This window comes from Ursus americanus, chromosome 35, assembly GCF_024610735.1.
Source record: "Ursus americanus isolate L20-20 chromosome 35, mUrsAme1.1.p, whole genome shotgun sequence".
In the NCBI taxonomy this organism is placed as follows: domain Eukaryota; kingdom Metazoa; phylum Chordata; class Mammalia; order Carnivora; family Ursidae; genus Ursus; species Ursus americanus.
This window is the reverse complement of record NC_142161.1, coordinates 27,203,263-27,229,238: the sequence shown is the minus strand read 5'-3', so window position 1 is coordinate 27,229,238 and position 25,976 is coordinate 27,203,263. Positions and strand designations below refer to the sequence as shown.

The 25,976-nt window shown below is 36.7% G+C and overlaps 1 protein-coding gene across 2 annotated transcripts in view; it reads left to right on the top strand.

The window, feature by feature from the left end:
• The window catches only part of MAP4K5 (mitogen-activated protein kinase kinase kinase kinase 5), a 103,133-nt gene that overhangs the window by 2,283 nt on the left and 74,874 nt on the right, over positions 1 to 25,976 (top strand). For both annotated transcript variants that reach the window (XM_045798738.2, XM_045798775.2), the window contains exon 2: positions 21,972 to 22,029. In XM_045798738.2, coding sequence (XP_045654694.2) covers positions 21,972 to 22,029 — 58 coding nt within the window. The remainder of the gene's footprint in view (positions 1 to 21,971; positions 22,030 to 25,976) is intronic.

Here is a 25,976-nt window from a genome sequence, read left to right as displayed (position 1 = left end):
TTCCCCCCCATCTATTATTTTCCCCTCTTTATTCTGTTCCAGCCACACTGACATGTTTGCTCTTCCTTAAACATAAGCATCTTCCTAACTTCGGGTCTTTGTTCTTGCTATTTCCTCTGCTCAGTATGTTTTTCCTCGGACAGCCATGACTTGCTCCCTTCTCTCCTTGCTTTTTACACCCTCCATCTTTTTTTCCTAATTTACTTTTTTCTTTGCACATAATCACCACGTAACATAATCTTTTATTTTTTCTTGTTTATTATCTGTTTCAGTCCACTAACATACACCATGAGGAGAGGAATTTTATCTGTTTTCACTTCTCTTATCACTTACAGTACCTGGAATTATGCCTGGTGCAGAGTAAGTGCTTCTAAAAATTTGATGAATGAGTGAATGAATAACTCTCAGTAATTCTATCACCTAGGTGTCTGGGCATATTCTTTTGACATCACAACACTAAGTTAGCACTTAATACTCTGTGTTTATTTGTAATGCTTATTATGGTATCCTGCTATGTATTTTTATTTATTTATTTGTTTGTTTATTTAAGATTTTTATTTATTTATTTGAGATAGAGACAGCCAGCCAGAGAGGGAACACAAGCAGGGAGAGTAGGAGAGGAAGAAGCAGGCTCCCAGCGGAGGAGCCTGATGTGGGGCTCGATCCCAGAACATTGGGATCACGCCCTGAGCCAAAGGCAGACGCTTAACGACTGTGCTACCCAGGCGCCCCCTGCTATGTATTTTTAGTACAAAATTTAATTGAGTTCTCTAGGAAAATATTTCTGGAAAACTATTTCATAGCATACCCATATTCAGCTCTCTAAATCCTACAGAATTGTGTCAGCTTGTATTTACTCCCTTTTATATACCTAAAAACATGTAACATTCAGAATGTAGTGCTGAAGTTTTGAAGCTCAGAGCAGTTACAGTAATTTTGCTGTTTATCACTGTGTTTCTGATGAGCTGAAAATCCTTGGAAGCTTTAGAAGTATTTTCAGTCAGTGATACAAACTAGTAAAATAATAACAGTGAAGAATAACTGAGGTAAATTAGTTGCTCTTCTAGTCAGGTATTATCTACTTTTCTTTATAAATATTACAATTACGGCAACTATCTGGAGCAGGATTATATTCTTGCCAGGAAGAGCAAGTATCTTCTGAAGCAAGAGCTTTAAAAGGACTACAGCTTTGAGACTCTTTGTGGATTATATATATGCTCTACAAAACACAGACAGCTCCTGTCTTTGCTGAGAATCTCCAGTAGGGGAGAGCTCAATCTTAAACTGGCTATTCCCTGGTTGAAAAGATAAGAATTCTTTAGATAAATAGAGAAGCGCAGGAAGTGGTAGAGGGGAAAGAAAAGAGAAAATGAATGTGGTGGAAGATGGATGAAGGATTAAATTTCAACTGAGCAAATTTTATTTGTAATTAATGTGAATATTTAAATCTGCCAACAGAAAGAGGAAGTCTGGAGATTTAGTGTTTTCACTACCTTCTGTCCACAGAAGAACTAGACAGGTCAGATGATCTAGACAATTATAGTATCATGATGCAGTTTATAATTAACAGTACAAGCTATTGATGTGGTCTTTATCAAAATATTTGTATCAAAATTGTTCCCAACCTCTATTCCAGAGAAGGTTTAGGAATCTTTTTTTTTTCACCTTTTGAGGGCTATAAATTCAGAGTGTGCAAACCCATGTATTTTTTTTTCCTAACCTGCATGCTTTTTCTGCTTGATATACAAGTATGACATGTCTAACTACAGGAGGGAAGGAATAGATGTCTCTTGTTCATCACTATAATAGCAGAGAGATAGATGCTCACTAAGTATTTGTTGAATGATATTAGTTATAGAAAATTACCTGGAGATAACACAGTTAATAATTCAATGTAGTTTACTTTTTTCCTAATGTTTTTAAACCAATACGTTTCTAAAAAATGGTTTTTATAAAATAAGGATCACAATGTATATCTTTTTTCTACTTGAATTGGAATGGCTAGCATTTTCCCTGGTCATTAAATATTCTTCAAAAATACCATTTTTAAAGGATCTATTGAACAAACACTCATTTAGTGAATCGTTCTAAGGTTCACATTTGTTGTTTTCAATTAGAAAATTTTTTTTGCAATTATAAATAATGTGTAATTTGTATGGAAATCTTTGTCATGGTAGTTTTATCACTTCCATGGGTTCTTCTGGGTGCTGGATGAACTGGGTCCACAGGGGCGAATCCCTCTTTTATATATATCCTCCTTTTCTCTCCCTTAAACCAGAATCACAATTCTGGAATGACTTGAGGCATCCTGAAGCATATTTCAGGATCCCCTTGTATAGATTCGTTTATTCTGGAAATATTTATTGACTGCCAACTGGATGTTAGGGTATGGAGATGGAGACACAAGAAAGAGAAAGTACACTATTAACAAGGAATGTATAATTTAGTCAGGAAAACAGACATGTAAACAGTTACAGTAGTGTAAGTGCCATAGTAGAAGTGAAGTCAAATATCCAATTCTGTCTTTACTGGGAATAGGGGAAGGGAGGAGAGGAGAAAGAACTACGATGTGAACCAGGGAGGATTAACAAAGAAGTGCACATAAACTAGATCGTAAAAGAATGCAGAGATATTTTCAGGTAGACAAGATGGGAAAGATTATTTCAGGCTATGGGAATAGTGGGTGCAAACACCTGGCATCTTGAGAAACCATGAATTTTGACGGATCTGCATCTGCAGATTTGTTGTGACCAAATATGGCAGAAATGTCATAGATGGAGAACACAGTCCATTTTCTGGCAGAAAAGGGCCAGATAATGGACCTTATATGTCATATCAAAGAATTTGGACTTCTTCCTATAAACTGAAGAAACACTGAAGAAGAGAATCTCTTATGGTGTAGAGGATGGATTAGGTAAAGTTGCTGGAAGTATAAAGACCAGTTATTGAATAATCCAAATAAGAGTTCATGCAAGCCTAAATTTAGGCACTGGAACTGAAGATAAAAGGAAGGGTGAATTTGAGTCATATTTAGAAGATGATCAAAATTACCTGGTGATTAATGGGGGGAGGGGACAAGTAATCAGTGGCATTTAAAATTCTGACTTGGGTGATGATATTGCTGCCATCAACAAAACTAGAAAATACTGAATGTGTGGGTCTGGATCTTGTGTCTGGTTTTGGACATATGGCATTGCATTGGTGGGTATGTCTAATCGATGGTAGGAAATGTAGCTCTGGCCTTGAGAGGTGAACCAGGGATACAGGTTTGGGAGTCATCATCACTTTATGGCGTGGTACTTAGAAAGTATAGGTGAGGTCACCCAAGAGAGTTTATAGGAGAGTTGAGGAAATGCTGTAGGGTTTGAGTGGTGGCAGAAGAAAACAATATATTGAAGGTGTCTAAGAAGGAACAAAGAGGGATGAGGAAGTTCTTTTTGTAGAAATCAAGATTTTAAGAGCTTAACTCTATCATCTCCTGCGTCCATTCTTTTTCTCTTCTGCTCTGACAGCAATAAGGAAAAATATATTGATCTTCAGAAATTACAAATCTGATGTTTTGTGTTATTCCTCCTTTATTTTCCTTGTCCATGGAATAAAGCCTTAGAATAGTGTACACTTTAATGCCCCGCCTATCCTGGCGTTCTCACCGTACTGAACTTTATTCAGTTCCTTATATGCACTGTATTCTCTGTCCTTCAGGTTTTTGCAGTACTGTTTCCTTTTCTTAGAATTCTTTTCTTCTTTTTTTTTTTTTTTTAAAGGTTTTATTTATTTATTTGACACAGAGAGAGACAGCCCGTGAGAGAGGGAACACAGGCAGGGGGAGTGGGAGAGGAAGAAGCAGGCTCCCATCGGAGGAACCTGACGTGGGGCTTGATCCCAGGACTCTGGGATCACGCCCCAAGCCGAAGGCAGACGCTTAACGACTGAGCCACCCAGGCGCCCCTCTTCTTTTTTCTCATCTATCTTCTACTCTTTGGGTTTTTTTTTTCTTCTTTAAGATCTGTTTATTTATTTGAGAGAAAGAGAGCACACAAGCGGGGGGGGGGGGGCAGAGGGGAGGGAGAGAGAGAATCTCAGGGTAGATGCCCCACTGAGCACCGAGCCTGAAGAGGGGCTCAATCTCACCACCCTGAGATCATGACTTGAGCCAAAATCAGGAGTTGGCCGCTTAACTGACTGAGTCACCTGTGTGCCCCTGGATTTGTTTTTAAACATTGCATTTTCAGGGCAGCCTTTTCTGTCCCTTAAATAAGGTCGTAGCTATTTGCTGTATGATTTCTTACCATAATACTCATCGTTCGTCACGTGTCATTGTTGCTGTCAGTCTTCCTGCTCTATTCGAACTGCATGAGAACAGGGACCTTGTGTTTACATTCATTCAGCTAGCCTAGCATAGTGCCAACCAGATAGTATGTGGTCAATAGACATGTTTTGAAGGAGTGAGGAACATCGTGGTCATACAAATAAGGAGCCGAAAGACTTCATTAAGAGCAAAAGATTCAACATCAGTAATCATCAGGGAAATGCAAAGCAAAACTGTAATGAAGTATCACCTTACACCAGTCAGGATGGCTGGTATCGAAAAGACCAGAAATGACTAGTGTTGATGAGGATGTGGAGAAAAAGGAACCCTCTCACACTGTTGGTGAGAATGTAAATTGATGCAGCCACTGTATAAAATAATATGGAGATTCCTCAAAAAATTAAAGTAGAAATGCCATATGATCCAGTAATTCCATTACTGGGTATTTACCCAAAGAAAACAAAAACAGTAATTCAAAAAAATATATACCTCCATGTGTTTATTGCAGCATTATTTACAGTAGCCAAGATATGGGAGCATCCCAAGTGGCCATCGATGGATGGATAAAGAAGATGTGGTATAGATTATACAATGGCATATTACTCACCCAAAAAAAGAATGAAATTTTGCCATTTGTGATGACATGGATGGTCCTAGAGGGTAGTATGCTAAGTGAAATAAATCAGACAGAAAGACAAATGCTATATGATTCCACTTATATGTGGAATCTAAAAAACAAAACAAATGAGCAAACCAAAAAATCAGAAACAGAGCCATAAGTACAGAGAACAACTGGTGGTTGCCACAGGGAGGGGGCAAGGGGTATGGGGATGGGCAGAATGGATAAAGGAAAGTGGGAGGCACAGGCTTCCAGTTATGGAATGAACAAGTCGTAAGGACGAAAGGTAGAGCATAGGGAGTGTGGTCAGTGGTATTATAATAGTGTTGTATGGTGACAGACTGTAGCTATACTTGTGAGCATAGCATAATATTTAGGGCTGTTGAATCACTATGTTGTATACTTGAAACTAATGTAACACTGTCAGCTATACTTGAATTAAAAATAGAATAAATTTTTTATTTCTTAAACTATGAGATTTAATACTTAGGCATCATAGAAAAAGAAAAATCACTTCTTTTGTAAAAGTGGGTAACTTAAAAATGTTAATCCTTAGTCTCATTCTCTAAAATTTTTTTTATAATTGTGTTCAATTAGCCAGCATATTGTACATCATTAGTTTTTGATGTAGTGTTCCGATTCATCAGTTGCAAATAAATTTTTAAAAAGGCAAAATTGTTGAGGTGTAAGTGATAAGTAAGGAAGTAGAGGGAACGTAGACCCCTCCTTGAAGCAGTGTAGCTATGAAAGGAGGAAGCAATGAGACACGCAGACGTTTCTTACACTGTTTCTGGTTTTTTTCCTTCCATTGAGACTGATTACAGCTTTTCAGTTATTATTCTTCAGGATTGTTTTTTTACCCAAGTGACCAGGAGTGTTGCTGAATTTAGAGAAGGAATTCCACAGGGAATGAAATCAAGACAAAGAATTTGGGAGGAATTGAAAATTGAGAAAGACTAAAGGCAAAAACTTAGGATGGGATTGTTAGGGACTTAGATAGGGAATACTTTTAAAGCTTATTTCCCTCCCTTTTTTACTACCCTCCCTCCTTTTTTCTCTCCCTTTTCCTCTCTAAAGTAGAGCCTCTGATGATTTCCAGCCCCAGTAGTTTCCCTATGAGTATGGTTAGGATGAGGCACCTTGATGAATGGGGGCTGGGATGGAGCACGGTGATGACAGGGTGGAAAGGGGTATTTAATATTCAGCCAGTATTTAGAGAGGACCTCTTATGTGCCAGACTCTGTACTGGGGCCTTGGGATACATAGGTGAACAAAGATTCTTGCTCTCGTGGAACTTATATTCTAGTAAGGGAAGAGAGACGATAAACACCATAGTAAGTTGTGTATGTTAGAAGGCTATTAAAGATAGCGAAAGAAGGAAAAGTTGAGCAGGTTAAGGGGATCAGGATTGCCAGGGTGGGATGGGGGGCAGGTTGGGGAATATATGAGGATGGTCGGGGTACGCCTCATTGAGGTTAGATTTGAGCCAAGTCTTGAAGCAAATGAGGGACTTAGCTGTGTGGATATCTGTGTAATCAGAGGAAGTCTTAAGTATCTATCTTACTGAATCACCTGACCCTATCACTACAGCTAAATTATAAGCTTAGGGTCAGGAATTAGAACTAAGACATCGTCATTGCCATCATCCCATCTCACTGGCTGGTGCAAGAGTACAGATCATCGTGATTTTAATTAAATTCAGTTCATCTGTTGGCTGTGTTACCCATTCCTATGTCATTTTTAAAAGCATGACTTTGTAAACAGATGTGTAGCTGCCTCTACTATGTCTCTCTCCATCGGTGTTCTCTGCTCTTTAAATAAAGCTCGTAAGTAGGCATGCCTAATGGCCCCAAATATGAAGGCGATAGAAAATGGATATATATGCTGTTTATTATCTCTCTGGCATTTGATATCAAAGCATCACCTACTTTCTCTTTTTTGATAGTAATACCATTTGTTTCAATATACTGTCCTTTCTGTGCCCTGGTAGTCTGGCATAAGGGATTGTTGGATTTTCATGTTAGGGTGAGAGAGAGTGAATAACTTGCAAAAATAGGTTAATAGCAAAAAATAAGGACTGCGCTTCAAAAATCTTCTTTAAAATTACATGTTTTTATTAAGCTAGTGGATATCTTATCAAAGTTATTTAATTAGATGTTATGTTAAATATTATGTAAGGTTACTGTGAAAATAAAGTGTGTTATTAGGATGAAGTGTACTATTATGGATGTTTACTGTTTTATAAATCGTCTGGTTAAATCTTTTTCTTTTTTAAAGATTTTATTTATTTATTTGACAGAGAGAGAGAGAGCACAAGCAGGGGGAGCAGCAGACAGAGGGAGAGGGAGAGAAGCAGGCTCCCTGCTGAGCAGGGAGCTCAAGGTGGGGCCTGAGCCAAAGATAGACACTTAACTGACTGAGCCCCCCTGGCGCCCCCCTGGTTAAATCTTAATTTAGTATTCTTTTTCTTACTGTGCAGAAGTAGTCTTATTTTATTACTGCCTAAAAAAAGAACATGGTTCTGATTGTAGATATGAAGCTCTGGACCATGACTGAAGGCAAATAATTTAAAAACTCTTTTCTACCTTCATAGAAATGTGAAAACTATAATAAATAAGTCTTTAAAATACTTTCATCTTGGTGAAGGTAGACCTAAAACAGTGCCATCACTGGTGCAGGTGTAGAAATCCTAGTTCCAGACTTAACTTGTGGCTTTCACCTTAGGCTTATGATACATTTTAGTGTTTTTGTTGTTTTTATTACATAGGTTCAGCATTTTCACTTTAACCATCATCTCTCGTGTTTTTGATAAAGACAAATGGGATAGATTGCAGAGTGACTTAGATTTCTTATTCTGCTTTTGCTTTCAAAATTTATAAAAGTTTCACTTCTCAGCTTTAAATTGTGGTTTCAGACCAAATATACAGGAAGAGAAATATGAAGGTCATTAACAAGTATATAAGTAACTTGTGTTTTCAGGGCTTTGTTGTCAGTTTGAAAACTTAGTCCAAGTTCATATTAACTGGAGCAGGTACTTTCACTTGGCCGTACTGGACTAATTGCACATTTGAGTGTTTAATGAAGGCGATTGCTCTCCAGGTATGTGAAGTACTATTTAAGTTAGTGTAGATAACTCTGTGTGAGGGGCAAGATGAACTTAGTCAAACGTATCTTTATTTCTATTAAATGTCATCATCTCCTACTGAGATTTTGAGAAGCTGAATTGGGAAGCCAGGCACGTAGCCTGATCTATCCTTGGAGGTGTTTGGGCCCATGAATCATATTGGCCCCCACTTGCAACATTTTTTACAAAAATGAAATCGGATTAAAATGACTAAGGGTGACTAACGTTTGCTTAGGTCTTTCATAATCAGTATGTTATTTGTTTCTTACAATGATCCTATGAAGTAGGGACAGGTATATTATCATCTCTGATTTACCCAAGAAAAAACTTACTGTTTGTCCTAGATCTTACTGCGAATAAGTGGCACTATGAGTATTTGAATCCAGATTTTCTGACTCTATAACCTCTGTTCTTTCCACTATTCTCAGCTGCCTGGGGACTGTATCTTTAAATTCATTGGGGCACACACAGCCCTTAACACATTGCTCACCACATAATAAACTCTGAACAAATTATGGTCAGATGAAACTTGGTGGCCTCACTCCTCTGCTGAGAGATGAGGGATTTTTTTTGGACGGATTTGAGCGTGCATATAAGCTTCAGTTTGCGGCACTAATTTTAGGAGACACTTTTTTCCTGGTTACCCCTTCTGGTCATTACTCTTACCCTCATATTTTCCAAATTGGAACCCAGGGTTGATTTGCCTTTACTATGGAGATGACTCAGCTCATAGTCACCCTACAATGTAAATAACTAAAACGAGAATCCGTCCTTTTTCTTGGTTGTTGGGACACTCTTCCTGTTGTGCCTTTTCTTGCCCTCATTTTGTCTGGACTTTAAACTTATGGTTATTGTTATCTAGATTAACTGAGTCCCATAGACTGTATTGTGTAATGCTATTATAAATTAAAATACTAATTATTTCAGACAGTTATCATTAACTAGTTACTTCTGTGTGCTTCTGTCTAATTTAAGGTAAATAGGACTGCCTGAGAAGGACATGACTTTTAGCATTGTCTTGGTTTTTTTTTTTTTAAAGATTTTCTTCATTTGACAGAGAGAGATACAGCGAGAGAGGGAACACAAGCAGGCGGAGTGGGAGACGGAGAAGCAGACTCCCCACTGAGCAGGGAGCCCGATGCGGGGCTCAATCTCAGGATCCTGGGATCATGACCTGAGCCGAAGGCAGACGCTTAACAACTGAGCCACCCAGGCGTCCCTAGCGTTGTCTTGTGAACCACTGTGTTACTTCTCACACACATGCACCTCCTTTTTTAGACGAGCTGTGCCTTCTTCCCCTCTTTTTTTTTAAGATTTATTTATTTTGGGGGCACCTGGATGGCTCAGTTGCTTAAGCATCTGCTTCTGGCTCAGGTCATGATCCCAGGGTCTTGGTATTGAGCCCCACATCAGGCTCCCTGCTCAATGGGGAGTCTCCTTCTGCCTCTCCCTTAGGTCATGCTCTCTGTCTCTCTCTCAAATAAATAAATAAAATAAAATAAAAGGTTTTTCTTTATTTATTTGAGAGAGAAGGTGGGGAGTTTGCATGCAGCAGGGGAGGGAGAGAGAATCTCAAGCAGACTCCCTGCTAAGGATGGAGCCTGATGTGGGGCTTGATCCCAGGACCTAAGATCATGACCGGAGCCAAAATCAAGAGTCAGCCATTCAACCGACTGAACCACCTAGGCACCCCACAACTTTCACATTTTAAACTTTTTAGCTACTAATGGTATTAGATGATGGAGATGCTTGGTTTCCTACCAGTTTTTTTCCAGGAATAATTTCCTATTATTATTTCGGCAGTAGTATAGATCCGTGGGTAGGACTTGCCTTCCTGTTTTGCCTCTCTCTTCCTTGCCTAGGCATAAGTAGCTTTCTTTCTTACCTTTTATTTTTAAAATACATTGTAAGTAATATGAGTTAATTTTAGAAAACTATGATATGGGAATAAATGAAAAATTAACCTGTATTTTCTTTACCGAAAGATAAACATTGCTGTTTATGTCTTTGTAGACTTTTAAAAGATAATATTAAGGGTCTATACATACTTCATAATATATATATAGGCACATATATAATATACAGTATATACTATCTATCTATTTATATGATGCAGGTTTTTTCATTTAACAGTATATCACAAACAACTTTTTATGTTAGTAAATATATACATTTTATATTTGTATATTTCCTTCTATCATTTTACAATTAAAAAAATTTTTTTGACTTTTATCTGTTTCACTTAGATCTTTGGCCTCATTGTACAATTTTTAATCCATTATTGTTAAACAAGTAGATTGTCTCCAAGATTTCCTTATTATAAGTGATGCTGTGATCAGTGTCCTTGAACCAATTCTTAACACAAGTATAAAGAAAACTGTTTCTTTAAGTAAATCTCTAGAATTAAATTTTCTAAGCTTTTTGAAATTTTAGTGAATTTCGACTAATTATTCCTCAAATATGTTGCACCCACCAACAGTGGTTCCTTATTTTAATCTTAACTTAAGCCCTTTCTTCCTTTTTCTTTGCCATTAGGACGTCCACATAATTCTCTTTAATTTTCTGGATGGAACTCTCCTTTTAATAAAATCAATTAGTTCTAAGAAAGGATTAGGAAAATGCTTTTCACAGGCAAGTAAGTGTCCTAACAGGCTAAGGCTTTGGTGTGTCCTGAGATAGAAGTCACTGGACAGATTTATTTAGAGTAACCCTATCAGGAAGGCCTCAGGCTCTGAATACGTCTCCCTGGGAATATGTCTGCAGGGAAATGCTGCAATGCAGTCTCCTTCTATGGCAGCAGGAGCACCTGTCTAGACCTGTATAACTGTGTGGAAGGCAGCTTGGAAATACTCCACAAAAATGAAGGAATTTGTGAATAGGCAGGGACCTCTCACACAGTGCAAAAATCCCAAACCCTATCCTTGACAAGTGGTCATTGAACTTATTTAAACAAGAAAGACATACTATGTTTAGAAGCAGTGAGTTCCTTCTTAGGTGCTATCTCTAATCTGTCCCATTGAAACCCAGACAGGGCAGGTACATCTTCGTAGTTCTTTGCTCTTTCTCCAGCAATGCTACCCTCATATCTGAAGTATCTGATGCATAAGTGGTGCTCAGTGGAAAAAAAGTTAAAATAATGAATGACTAATATTTATTTTAAATTTTTATGTGGAGGTTATGCTATAAGTGACTCCACCCTTATTATATTTTGTTCCCATAAATTTGATAGTCTTACTGGTAGTAGTTTCCTTGAAATTCATATAACAATTTATATATGTATAATATATCTAGTGTTTTAACCTCTCTTTTTCCTAAAGGGATTTATAAGAGAAATAAAATGAAGCAATTTACTTTGGTCTTATCAGAGGATAAAGTATTCCATTCTGTTTTGAATATAACACTTTTAACATTTATTTTTAAATTTTGAAAGTATCATAACTTTATAGAAATTCAAAAAAGGAAGTCTCCTTTAATGCCATAAATCTAATGTTATAACTGCTATCATTTTTGTTGGACATCAAACTTTGAGCACTTAGTCAAAGTACGTAATAACCAGAATGGTGGGAAGTGTCTGGAAACTGTACGTGGCGTTTGGAAGGGATTGGATGTTTGTAGTTTTATATATATGATCTTATTTATTTGAGAGAGGGAACGCAAGTGGGGGAAAAAACAGAGGGGGAGGGAGAGGGACAAGCAGACTGCACCAAGCATAGAGTCTGACACGGGGCTGCATTCCAGGACCCTGAGATTATGACCTGAGCCAAAACCAAGAATCCGATGCTTAACTGACCCAGGCACCCCAGCTTTTATATTTTTTATCTGAGCAGGGTTAAAATTAGAGAACCCTGAATGCCATAGGGACTCAATAAATACCTAATAAATTAATACATTTAGATATCTGAAATTTGTCACAGTAGGAGGAATTTGCTAAATCAATATTATCTCACAGTCCAAAACTAGGACCACTGAGGAGAAATTATAGGAAAGTAGATTTTGCTTATAAGAAAGCCTTTATACAACTAAAATTATCCTAAAAATGAGTGTATCAGATTGGCCAAATTACCGCTGCAAAGTAGAAGAGAATTGTGTTTTTAGAACGAAGTTGGATTAGATGATTTCCAAGAGTTTCCGCCAAACTGGTCTTCTAATAGAACAGTATCTCTGGAGTGGTTTTGGTTTTGTCTATTTTCAGTATTCCTTAAATGTGGGTGATTTTTTTTTTAACATGCTTTCTTGACTTTCTTTTCTTATTCTCCATATTTCCTAAGTAATCTCATCTACGTGGCTTAGGTTCAGTAATGTTGGTGGTGCCCAGATCTGTCCCCAGTGCAGGTTAGCTCTTGAGCTTCAGGAGCTGTCTATTAAGTGGCTTACAGAATGTCACTACTTGTTTTTCCACTGGAACCTAAAATTTAAATATGTTCAAATCTGAGCCATTCATCTATGCCCCTTCACTACCTTCCTGTCTCACCCCATAAGATGTGTTCATCTTCTTTGTCATCATAATGAATGGGACTACACTGTCCACTCAGTTGTGCAGTCCAGAAACTAGGGGTTATGCTAGGCTTGCTGTTTCTTTGCATTTCACATTAAATAGCTTACCAGTTTCTAATGAAGACAAGCTTGAACTAGAGTATAACAGAGGAGGTAAAGGGAAGTGAATGGATTTGATTTATATTTTTAAGCCATCAGGATTTGCTTATACATCATATGTAAAAAATGTGAAGGAAAGAAATGGAGAATGACCTTGGGTTCGGATTTAAGCAACTAAATGGATGTAATTAATTTTATTTAGGTGGGAAGACATGGGAATGAATAGGTTTATGGACCAGGAATAATTGAGTGTTCTGTGTGAGACATGTTAAGTTGAGATGCCTGTCAGGTTTCCTTGAATTTAGGAATCTGGAGCTGAGTAAGGAGAGATTTGTCCTGGAGATGGTTGTTAAAGTCATAGGACTACATAAGAGAATGTTAGATAAAGAAAAAAGTGAAATTCCATCATCAGTCAGGATAGGTAAGAAAAGAGGGAGTAACAGAGGCTGAGGCACTATTGAAGTTTTGAAGAGAGGGGAGTAAAATGGTCCCTATGAAGACTAGAAAATCAGCTTCTCCTAGTAGAGAAGTTATAGTTTGAAATTTGTTATGATTTCAAGTAAGACCAGTTAACATTCTTTTTAATTTGCTTCCAGCAGCATTTAGCTAGTTAGCTATTCAATACCAGTATGGAATGAGTGGATAATTGGGTTTAATCAGATTAGGATTTTGCCAGGGTAGTGTGATACCGGGGAAGATGGGAAAGAAGTTAAGGATGTTTGTAATACAGTGACTGTACATGGAGTGATGGACCATAGAACTCTGAAAGTTAAGGGAATGTGAGGAATTGAGATGTAATTGGTAGCCATAGGGGAATGCTTTGATAAAAATGGAAGGACTAGAACTGAAAGGGTAGGTCATCAGCAAGAAGCACAGTGTTTGAAATCAAGATTCAGATAGGAGGTCAAGGAATGAAAAGTCAGGAAATAGATCTGGAGGATGAAGTCTGTAAAGACTTCCCTTAGAGGCAAGAGAAGGGGTGGAGAAGAAGACTGTAAACCAGAGGCTATAAAATCTTGAATGAATAAGGAGGGGCTGACCAAGAAGTTAGTAGATGGTAGCTACAAGGGAACAGTGGGTGATACAGTCTGTCTTGAGCTGCAGAGGAATCTTACGTCTCATCATTCCCTTCTTTACAGTCTTAAGTTCCCTTAACATGAGGTAATTTTACTTCTTTTAGATGCCTGTGTTTTCTCCATTCTTTACACTGTTGCCTGAAATTCTGCCATAATCACTTACCCCACCACCACTACCACCACCAAGCTTCTGCCACAGCCCCAAGGTCTCTCATCAGGTCTCAGTTTAGATTTACTTTCTCTTGGAAGCTTCTCCAGCCAGCTTTGAATGGGGTCAGAACCCTCCTCTGTTGTCTTATATCACCTTTGAGGGCACTTGTCACACTGTATGGTATTTACTGTTTGCTTCTCTCTCTCCAACTGATAGAAGTCTTGGAAGACAGGAACTTTTTTGTTTCATTAAATCTGCAATATCAACAACAGTATCGGGTGCATAGTAATATTTGTTCAGTGAATGAACCAGTCAAAAACAGTGTTCCATAAAGATGCAGTTTGGGTTTTATAGCCTATGATGTAATTGCTTACATTTTTTGTGGATGAACCAGTACTTTGCATTCTTCAAACCTTACAGATGCTGTGTTGCTACTTCTGTATTGTAGTTCATATTCTTAAATCTGGGATGCATAATCATGACTGAGAAATAGTCTCTGGCCACTAGAGATAGCTCGTTAAATACAGAGATGTCTCAATTTTCTATTATGTTAAAGAATATTTTCGGAGGAAGGGGGCATATTTAAAACTAGTGCCCCTAATTGGCTTTACAGAAAAATTTTGTGACCCTAAAAATATGCTGGAAGGAAGTTAATTGGAGATAGGATATGAAGAACAATAAAGTTGTGTTTACAGGCTGAGCTCACTTACCTTCATGGTGACTGTCTTGGTTGCCATAGGTTTTAGATGACTGTCATTAATTACCAGTTTCATTTTTTGACCTAATTTTTAAAAATTTTCGTCTAAAAAATTCTAACTTCATGGCAACGGAGGTGTAATGTTCCTTATTAAGTCTTCCTATTCTTTCTTGAAAACTTGTAGGTAAAATGTGTAGACACAAGACTTTTCCTCTATTTTTAGTCACTTTAAAAATTTCACAGCACGTGAAGAAGTTCATGGCTGAAAAAACTGACAGCTGCATGTTATTGTTGAAATAGAAATGGCTTAATCAGGAAGATCAGCATCTTTATTACCCTTTGTGCAAGTGGAAATCTGAGGGTAACTTTTTACTGTGAATTTAAAAAATCTAAGACTGAACAGTTTGAGTTAAAATACTTCTCTGATAATAAATTGACTTGTAAATATTAAGAGGTTAAAGGGAAATGCATTAGCAATGAGAAGAGAAACTTAATTTAACTGGGAAGGCTTTCATGGATTTTATTGTGACATCGATCCCATTTATTATTAGTTTATCTTTCCCCACCCAGTAATTTCAATTCCTAATTAATAAGAGTTAAATAAGAGATAAGCGGGGCTCAGTCAGTTAAGTGTCTGCCTTCAGCTCAGGTCATGATCTTAGGGTCCTGAGATCAAGCCATGCCCGGCTCCCTGCTCGGGGGGCGGGGGGGGGGGGAGGTCTTCTCCCTCTCCTTCTGCCCATCCCTCCTGCTTGTGCTTGCATGTGTGCACTCTCTCTCTCTCTCTCAAATAAATAAAACCTTTAAAAAAAAAGAGATAAGCTATAGTAACATTTTATTAGAGTTCTGGGTGTTTAGTATACTTTTAAGTCTGAATAGTGAATACCAATAACCTACTAAAAGACGTAGGAACCGGAAATATACTTAGATCCTTTTTGTAGAGGTGCTTTGGTACTTCCATTAGTTCCTTTTGCAGAATTTTCAAATTCTCGTGTGTTAAAAACAAAAATACTTGAGCATATCGCATTGAATTTGTTGGACGGAATAGCTGGGTTTCAAAAACCAGTATTATGTATGACTCTTCTGGATTATTGTGTGAAATTATATAGTTAAATTTCTGAAAGATCTCTTTAGTAAATTGAATCTGTAAAGTCTCTGTTTAGATCTTTTTTTCTGAAAGCCTCTTTGCCTTTTATTATAAAAGAGCCTGGTACTGCTTTCTGTTTTAAAAATCCAGCTGGAAAATTACAGAGTACGAAAATTTGCCCATCGGTTCTTCCTTTGGAGAGAACAGAAAAGTATGTCTTCAAAATGGAGACTGACATTTAAGTATTCTATTAGTGAGAGTTTTAGCTTATATTATTTTTACTTTTTACTTCTGTTACTACATATATTTTGGCTTCTGCCTGGTACAGCTGAGTGTTAAAATACCATCATTATTTTATGTGGTTCTGTAATTGTTGTTCATATCCTCCAATGAGCTGTTTCTTTTTGAGCCCCCCAGAATCTCTTAAAAAAAAAACCCAACAAGGTGTCCTTGGTCCTCGTGTCTTTATTTTGGTTCTATTAAATTGAAACAACATATTTGTGTTGATTGTAATCATGAAAATTGACTCCTAAATGTGTCTGAAAGTATACTATACTTTAAAAAATAGTTTTATATGTATTCTTTTAAAAATAATCAATAGACTTAATTTTTAGAAGTTTTGGATTTATAGAATAATTGAGCAGATAGTATGTAGAGCTACATTCGTCTACCCCCCAGCTATCCACATACCCATGGTTTCCCCTTTTATTAATCTCGCATCAGTGTGGTACGTTTATTATGATTATTGAACCAGTATTGACGTATTATTATTATAGTCCATACTTTACATTAAGATTCACTTGTTGCGTTGTACAGTTTTATGAGTTTTGACGGATACCTGATGGTGTGTATCCGTCATATCGGTTTCATACAGAATAGTCTCGCCACCCTAAAAACCTCCTGTGGTTTACGTGTTCATCAGTCTCCACCCAAACCCCTGGCAACTGTTGTTCTTTTTACTTTCTATAATTTCACCATTTCCAGAATGCCATGTAGTTGGAATCATACGGTATTAGGCTGACTTCTTTCACTTAGCAGTATACATTTAAGGTTCATATCCTTTCATGGCTTAATGGCTCATATTTTTAAATCACCGAATAATATTCCACTGTATGGATGTACCACAGTTTGTTTATCATTACCTATTGAAAGACGTCTTGATTATTTCCAGTTTTGGTGATTATGAATAAAGCCTGCTGTAAACATTTTTCTACAAGTTTTTGTGTAGACGTAAGTTTTTAACTTAATTGGGTAAATGCCATAAGTGGGGATTGCTGGATCATATGATAAGACTATGTTTAGCTTTGTAAGGAACTGTCAAACTGTCAGTATATGTGTTCTTAAGAATCAACTGAATTGGGGCACGTGGGTGGCTCAGTCGATTGAGCCACTGACTCATGGATTTGGGTCAGGTCATGATCTCAGGGTCGTGAGATCTCCTTGGGATTCTCTCTCTCTCCCCACTCGATCTTTCTCTCTCAAATAAATAAATTTAATGAGAAAAAGAAAGAATCAACCTAATTAAAAACTATTAGAGTAGCTACCTCAAGGGAATGAAATGGGGGGAGATGGGAGGGACTGTCATTTTATAATATTTGAATTTTTTAAAACAAAATATTATTTTGTAGTGATTTTTTTACAAATAAATTTTTTCTCTAAAATACTTTATTTAATGCATAGTAATAAAAATTGAAAAGGAGGGGTGCCTGGGTGGCCCAGTCTGTTAAAGTGTCCAACTCTTGGTTTCAGCTCAGATCTAATCTCATGGGTCATGAGATTGAGCCCTGCCTCAGGTTCCGCACTCAGTGGGGAGTCCGCTTAAAGATTATCTCCCTCTGCCCCTCCCCCCACTGGTTTACACCCTCTCTTTCTCTCTCTCTCTAAAATAAATAAGTAAATCTTTTTTAAAAAATTGAAAATGAGTTACATGAATAAAAGAAGACCATTTAAAGCAGTATATTATCATTTCATAGCACTTCCTAGTTGTGGAGGATTTTAATAGTCTTATTTTTTAAGTAAAGAGGATAATTACCTTACTCCAGTCATAATTGTCCATTCAGCAAATTTATAGAGCATCTACCTGTGGCATAATTCTTCATAGAATTCTGCCCAGAGCTAAGAAGAGAACACACTTCATCCAGGCTTGGGATATCAGGCAAGACATCTGGAGGAGGTGAGATCTAAATTGCATTCTGAAGGAGAAATGTGAATTAACTAGGCTAACGTGGAGTGGAGAAGAGCAGGGGACGGAGAACACAGAATGAGGACAGTGTTTTCAAACTAGAGACCAAGTCATTTGCTTCTGGTTAATCTGATTAAAATCAAAATTAATTGATTCACACTCTCAGAGAAGCATATTAGATCTCGTCATGCTCTTGGCACTTGTTTGATAATCTGTAGGTGGGAAGAGTGGGCTCGTATTTTCTTTTTGTTTCTAGTGACTGGCAGGGCGTATTGCCCTAATGCCTCTTTTGCTTGGAAAACTGGAATAATGAATACCCTGAAGATATTTGTTGCTGGAGATGTGTCAACATCTATCGCTGTCACATGAGTTAAACATTGCATTCTTTATCTGATTTTAGAACATTGAATGGTTCAACTGTCACTGTTTGTGAGTGTACGTACATATAACTTTCTTGTGCCATCTATGTCTCATACTTAAATCTTTCTTCCCAGTATGTAAACTTACACTATAGATCCATAGATGTTTTTTTCTGTTTTCTATAGGATTCCAGGGAAACTAAAAATTATCACTTAGAGAAATGAGGAAAGAGGGAAAAACCAGGAAATGTATTGACGTGAAGAGATGAAAGTGGATTGTGTTTGCTAGATTATAACGCAGGAGCCTTAAAAGAAGGATTAGTTGAGTTTTGACAATTGATATTTTTCCGAATCCAGTAAGGTGGATTTTAAACATTTTGGAAGGCTACTGACTTTTATTTGGTATCTTTTTCCAGATTATTTAAAATAATTAATAATACTTTTCCTTGGATCAAATTCAACTGTCAAATATTTTAAGACTTTAAATATGGAAGAGTTCACAATCTCTTACATTGAAAATCATCATAGGATATAATTTAATGTAAAATATGATTAGCACATTATCCTGTTTTCAACAGAAGTCACCCCTGAAGTCTATTAAATATTATGAAATTAATACTTTCCTCTGGTACCTGTTCCATTTTAAAAAGGAAAACAGAATTCTCATCTATTGAAGGGAGCAGTGAAACCTTGACATCAGAATATAGTTTCTGGTTTCTAAGTCCATCTCTTGCCCCTGGCCGGCAGAATGCCTTGGGCAAGTCCCCTAACTTGACTGAGCTAAGTCTTTCTGTTTATTTATTTTTTTTTTTTAAAGATTTTATTTATTTATGTGACAGAGAGACAGCCAGCGAGAGAGGGAACACAGCAGGGGGAGTGGGAGAGGAAGAAGCAGGCTCATAGCGGAGGAGCCTGATGTGGGACTCGATCCCGGAACGCCGGGATCACGCCCTGAGCCGAAGGCAGACGCTTTAACGACTGCGCTACCCAGGCGCCCCAAGTCTTTCTGTTTAAATAACTAGAATTAAGTAATGAATATGAGAGTTCCTCCAAACTATAAAACAGTTACAAATATAATTTGCATCATTATCATGGAATTTGTCTTCCAGTACACATTTTATAACCCACTGAACAAGATTCCCAAGAGGTCAATTACTACTACTTACTTTATAACTTCTGGCCATGTTTTCTGTACCAGAATCTCACTGGCATGTGAAATGTTGAGCAGTGGACAGCCTAAATCTATGTGCACATAATTTTCTATAACCCACGGGAGGACTGAAATGCTGAAAGATCTTAGGAACTGGGGCAAGACCTAAGGCTAACATAATTCTTCGGTCCAAGGGCAAGAAAGAGGAGAGGGTAATTGTGGTGTGGGGCTTTTGTCTGACCTGTTCCATGTCTCTAAATGTGTTTGCATTTGGGTGAGGGATAACTGTATGGGGGGGGGCAGTTAAAATGTCTGTTCTCGGGGCGCCTGGGTGGTACAGCGGTTAAGCGTCTGCCTTTGGCTCAGGGCGTGATCCCGGCGTTATGGGATCGAGCCCAGCATCGGGCTCCTCCGCTATGAGCCTGCTTCTTCCTCTCCCACTCCCCCTGCTTCTGTTGCCTCTCTCACTGGCTGTCTCTCTCTCTGTCAAATAAATAAATAAATAAATAAATAAATAAATAAATAAATAAATAAATCTTAAAAAAAAAAAAAAATGTCTGTTCTCTTCCCCAGATCCCTCCTTACGCTAATTTACCATGATAGATGAGGAAAATGTGAACTTATCACAACATATTTGAGACTTTTGTAGAAAATCCTTTTTTTCTTCTTCCTGTTTGTGATTTCTGTATCCTTCTCCCCCATTCTATTCTTTTTCTCACCTTCTCTATGTCATTTCTAAAAGTATTCCTTCGAAGGCTATCTTCTCTACATTCTTGGTTATTCTATTCTTTTCCCTCTTTTCCTCTTTGCTCTTGTAACATTACTTATTTAATCCAGCAAATTTGTATAATTTTACTTTCCTGTTTTATCAGATGCTCCTTATTTTTTATGCCAAGTATGAAAGTTTACATTTGAATCTAATAGAGTAAATGGAAGACATTGTAAATTATTAAATTGCATTTCGACATATGGTATACCCCTGGATGTAGTGAAAATGAGAGCTCATATTAGCAATGACAATATAATAGTACAATGCTTTTAGACTTTTGGTAGTGTGTGTTGATGGCCTTAAATGCTCATATTCATACCCTTAGACCTAGTTAATTTCAAACCCTAGAATCCATTTGAAATAAATAATCTTAAGTAATGAAAAGACTATGTAGCATTCTTAATGTCATACAATAAGGGAGAGTTATTTTGTGGGCTGTTATGTAGCCATTTAAAATTATGTATAGCATGGAGAAAGTTCATAATTTTAAAACCAGAATTAAAATTTGGACCTACAGGAGAACTTAGCGAATATAGATTTCACATCCAAGGTTGGTGAGAGTATAAATTCACACAGGTTGGGGCGCCTGGGTAGCGCAGTCGTTAAGCGTCTGCCTTCGGCTCAGGGCGTGATCCCGGTGTTCCGGGATCGAGTCCCACATCGGGCTCCTCCGCTGGGAGCCTGTTTCTTCCTCTCCCACCCCCCTGCTGTGTTCCCTCTCTCGCTGGCTGTCTCTGTCACATAAATAAATAAAATCTTTAAAAAAAAAAAAATTCACACAGGTTAGTTAAAGGGCACCATGGCAATATTTCCATTTAAAATCCACATACCTTTTGACCTAACAAATATACTTGTAGGTTGCCTTACTGATAAACTCTGATATGTGCCAAAATATTTGCAGTTATAATCATTGCAGCAGTAATTACAGTAAGTCTGTCCAGGGGCACCTGGGTGGTGCAGTCAGTTAAGTGTCTGACTCTTGGTTTCTGCTGAGGTCATGAACTCATGGGTCGTGGGTTCCAGCCCCATCTTGGGCTCCCTCCTCAGCAAGGGAGTCTGCTTGAAGAGTCTCTCCCTCTGCCCTTCCCCTCACTTCGGTGTGTGTGGAGCTCATTCATGCTCTCTCAAATTAATAAATAAATCTTTTTAAAAAATAAGTCCATGATTTTTTGGTAAGTAGTGAATAGTTTCTTTTCTAGGAATTTATCTGAAGGAAATAAGGCTATGGATAGATATAAAGCTAAAACATATTTATCCCTCTATTTATAACTGCAGAATAATATTAAAACCCTCCGTGTTCAGTGATATCAGATTAGCGAAATACAGTTTATCTTCCATCAGTAGAAAACTGTGCAGCATTATGGATCACACTGTAGAAGACGGTGTATGATGGCATTATCTTCCATGGCACAGACACACGTGTAAGCACATGCACATCTACACAGGGAAAGAAACACTGCTCTGTTTGTTAACTTTTTCCCTCTGGGTAGTAAGATACAGATACCTTGTTTTTCTAAATTTTCCCTTAACATTTATAAAATATGTAAGAACCATGAGTATTTTTTTTAATTAATAAGAATATTAAGTGTAGTATAAAGAAAAGACTTAGCGGAAGTATAATAAAAATTGTAAACAATAGCTAGTTTTGAGTGGTGGGACAAAAGGTAACTCTGTGTGTGGTGTGTGTGTGTGTCTTTTCTGTATTTTTCTTTAATGAGAATGAATATTCATTTATTGGAAATGAAGGTTTTGTTTTTTAGTTTTGTTAAAAGCATGGTTGATAAGCAACTAATTAACGTAGTGCCAAATAATTTTTATATAATTAAACTTAAAAACATTTTTATTTTCGTTTTAGGCTAGAAATATTCATACAGGAGAGTTGGCTGCAGTAAAAATTATCAAATTGGAGCCTGGTATGTATTAAAACTCTCAAGACAATTTTTGAATATTTTTCTTGTGTAGTTCATAGATATAGGACTTAACAAGCATTTTCCATATTTTTTTCCTTATTTCCCTTCTTCCAAAAATAAATCTCTGTTGTCAGGGCAGTAGGATATCCAATATGGTTAGAATTAAATTCCATTGGAGGTTGTTAGTTAAAGATGAGTTTGGTGTGATAATTTTGTTGCTAAATAAAATTTGAAATGTGTACATTCAAAAAATTGGAAGGCACATTGACAGTGCTAAAGTAATTTTCTTTTAAGGTTGTAGTGAAATATTTGAACTTCAGTTTTAGCTTTTACAAGAATTTAATTAGGAAAGTATTCATTGATGGAGTGAGATATTTGGTAATATCTGGGAGAATGGTATTTTATGTGTCAGATGTAACCTGGCCGCTTGATTTAGGTTTAATAATTCTGGTCTTAGCCTAATGCTTTTTTTTTTTTTTTTTAACACTTTTGAAATCTGTTTGTTTTAAAAACAGCCAGGGGCGCCTGGCTGGCTCAGTTAGTAGAGCCTGCAACTCTTGATCTTGGGGTTGTGAGCTTGAGCCCCATGTTGGGTGTAGAGATTACTTAAAAAAAAACAAACAAAAAACCCAAAAAACATACTGAGTAATTTGCTTTGAAAATAAAACAACTGTGTGTAAAACCTTAAACAATTTTATTTCGATAACGTAAGAGCTTTCTCATGAAAGCAGTAGTAGCTTTTTTTCTCCATTTTTTTTTATTCTGGTAAAATACATATAAAAGAAAATTTACCGTCGAAACCATTTTTAAGTCTACAGTTCAGTGGTATAAAATACATTGATAATGTTGTGCTACCATCTCCACCATCCATCTTCAGGACTCTTCATCTTGTAAAATTTAAACTGTATACCCGTTATATAGTAACTTCCCATTCTGGTCTTCCTCCTTGCCCCTGGCAACCACCATTTTACTTTTTGTCTCTGATTTTTCACTACTCTGGGTACTTGATTTGAGTGGAATCATATGGTGTTTGTCTTTTTCTGACTGGCTGGCTTATTTCACTTTGCATAATGTCCTCAAGGCTCATCCAGTTGACACATATGTCTGAATTTCCTTCCTTTTCAAGACCAAATGACATTCCATTGAATGAGTAGATCACATTTTACTTATCCATTCATATGTTGATGACACCTGGGTTGCTTCCACATTTTAGCTGTTGTGAATAATACTGCTATATGAGGATGAGCATACAAATATTTCTTCCAGACCTGCTTTTATTCTTTTTATATACCCAGAAGTGGAATTGCTAGATCATATGCTAATTCTATTTTTAATTTTTTAGGGACTGCCATACTGTTTTCTGCAGTGGCTGTATAATTTTGGGTTCCTACCAGTAGTGTTCAAGTGTTCCAGTTTCTCCACATCCTCATCAACACTTGTTGTTTTTCTGTTTTGTTTTGTTATAGCAGCCATCCTAATGGATATGAGGGGTATCTCATTGTAGCTTTTGTTTGCATTTCTGTAGTGATTAGTGATATTTAGCATCTTTCCATGTGCTTATTTGTATATCTTTTTTGGAGAAATGTCTATTTAAGTCCTTTGCCCATTTTTTAATTGAGTTGTTTCTTGTTGAGTTTTTGGAGTTCTTTGTTATAATCTGAATATTAATCCCATATCAGATATATGATTTGCAAATATTTTCTCCCATTCCATGGGCTTTTTACTGTGTTGATATTATCTTTTGGTGCATAAAATTTAAAAATTTTCATGAAGTCCAGCTTGCCTATTTTTTCGTTTGTTGTCTGTGACTTTGGTATCATACTCAAGAAATCATTGCCAAATCTAGTGTCAATAAGCTTTGCTTTATTGTAAGAGTTTTATAGTTTTAGGTCTTACAAAGTCTGCGATCATCTTGAGTTAATTTTTGTATATGGTGTTGGGTGAGGGTCTGGCTTTGTTTTTTTGCTTGTGATATCCATTTTCCCAGCACCATTTGTTGAAAAGATGGTCCTTTCCCCATTGAATAGTCTTGGCAGCCTTGTCAGAAATTTTTTTGGTTGAAGGTCGAAAAACCTTTGACCATATGTACAAGGGCTTACTTCTGGATTCTCTATTCTGTTCTATTGGTCCATATGTCTGTCTTTATGCCAGTATCACACTATTTTGAGTTACCATAGCTTTGTAATAAGTTTTGAAATCAGAAAGTGTGAATCATCCAATTCTGATCTTTTTCAAGATTGTTTTGGCTATCCAAGGTCCCTTGAGATTTCATGTAAATTTTAGGATAAGTTTTTCTATTTCTGCAAAAAAGAGTTGTTGGAAAAAGGAGTGGTAATTTTTGACCACGTAGGTGAATATTTGGTGATTTGTTCATCTGCTGCTTCATAAACTTAGACACGTAGAATAATTGTGTGACTGTAATTATGCCAATTTCTTAATTTGAGCATTTAAAATGTTTTTGCATTTCAGATACAATATTTTCATCATTATGTATATGATTTATTAGAGATTACTGAGGGTAGCATATGCTGCAACACTTTAAAAATAAACTTTCATATAAGACACCGTATCCTTTTTTTCCCTGGGTATTAGAAATTGTTACGATACTCTCAGAGTTCTCTTAGTAAGTTCTGTTTAGGAAGTATAGAGTGGTGTCACTAACACAGATAGAAGAGAATATAACACAACTGTGCAAGCTTTTGCCTCTTCAGGAGGAGTCACTTGAGCAAATATTCAAGTTATGTTCAAGGGATGGTTATAGTCCAGATAATGAATGGGCTGGGTTCTCAGAGGAAACAGAGATACTTATCCCTTCTGTGCCCTTGGTGAGTGCACTGGGCTTGCTTTAGCATAGTTTCACTTAGTTGAGTTGAGGATATGTCTTACTTTTTACTATAGTTCATATAATGAATTAATGAATGTATTTTTAAAAATCTTACTATGCTGACTTCTCATTAAGTCATAAAAGAGAAACCTATCATATGATATTATTTAATACACAAGGATTAATTGTTTGGACCATTAATTAAGACACTTTGAAAGGTTGGAATTTTTTTGTGCTTTGTTGACTTTATGTCAGAGTTCATTCATATGTAAGATTGACTAATGTTTAAATTCTCCCCCAAAAAGAGTAATACGAAAGTTCAATAAATGCTTGATAATGTGATTTTAGTATTTGATCATTTTTATATTGTTATGTGCCTCTACTTACGTTTTGCCCAAGTCTACCAAGTTGTCTTTTATTATTGATTTTTATATGCCATTTGCACTTTGAGAATAGTGACTCTTTCTGTGTTTTTCAAGTTTTCCCCAGTTTGTCTTCTCTCTTCATACTCTGATTGTGATCCCTTTTCTTTTCTGTGTGGAAATGATTTATTTCTTCTTAGATAAATTATCGGTTTTCCTTTCACTGTTCTTCTTTTCCTCAGTAGGCCTTTTCTACTGGACAATTATAAAACTAATTAACTGTAATATTTTCTAGTTTTTTCCTTTCTTCCAGTATTTCTATATTCACTCCATCAGGGACAATTTTGTTCTAAGGGGTGAAGGAGAACTCTACGTTTATTCTTTTTCAAGTGGCTAGATAGTTTCCCAGAGCTGTTTACACAGACTCTTGTCTTTTATTCACAGGTTCAAAATGCCTCAGTTGTCAATTGTCGTAAACCAAATTTCCATGTATCCATCGGTTTTGTTTTCTGTTCCAGTGATTGTTTTTCCCCCCGTTCCTTCTTCAGTACTGTCCTGTTTTTAATGACTCTAGCTTTTCATTGCATTTTATAATCTTCACTGCTTTTATTTTTCAGGAGAACTTTCAAATCATTTTTGTCGAAGAGAAAAAAGCTTGTGAGATTAATTTAGAAGATAGAGCATTTTGAGAGTAGAAATTCAGGTCTTCAGCCAAGTATTATAACTTGCCAGATAATTCATATTTATGATATTTCTTGCTGTTA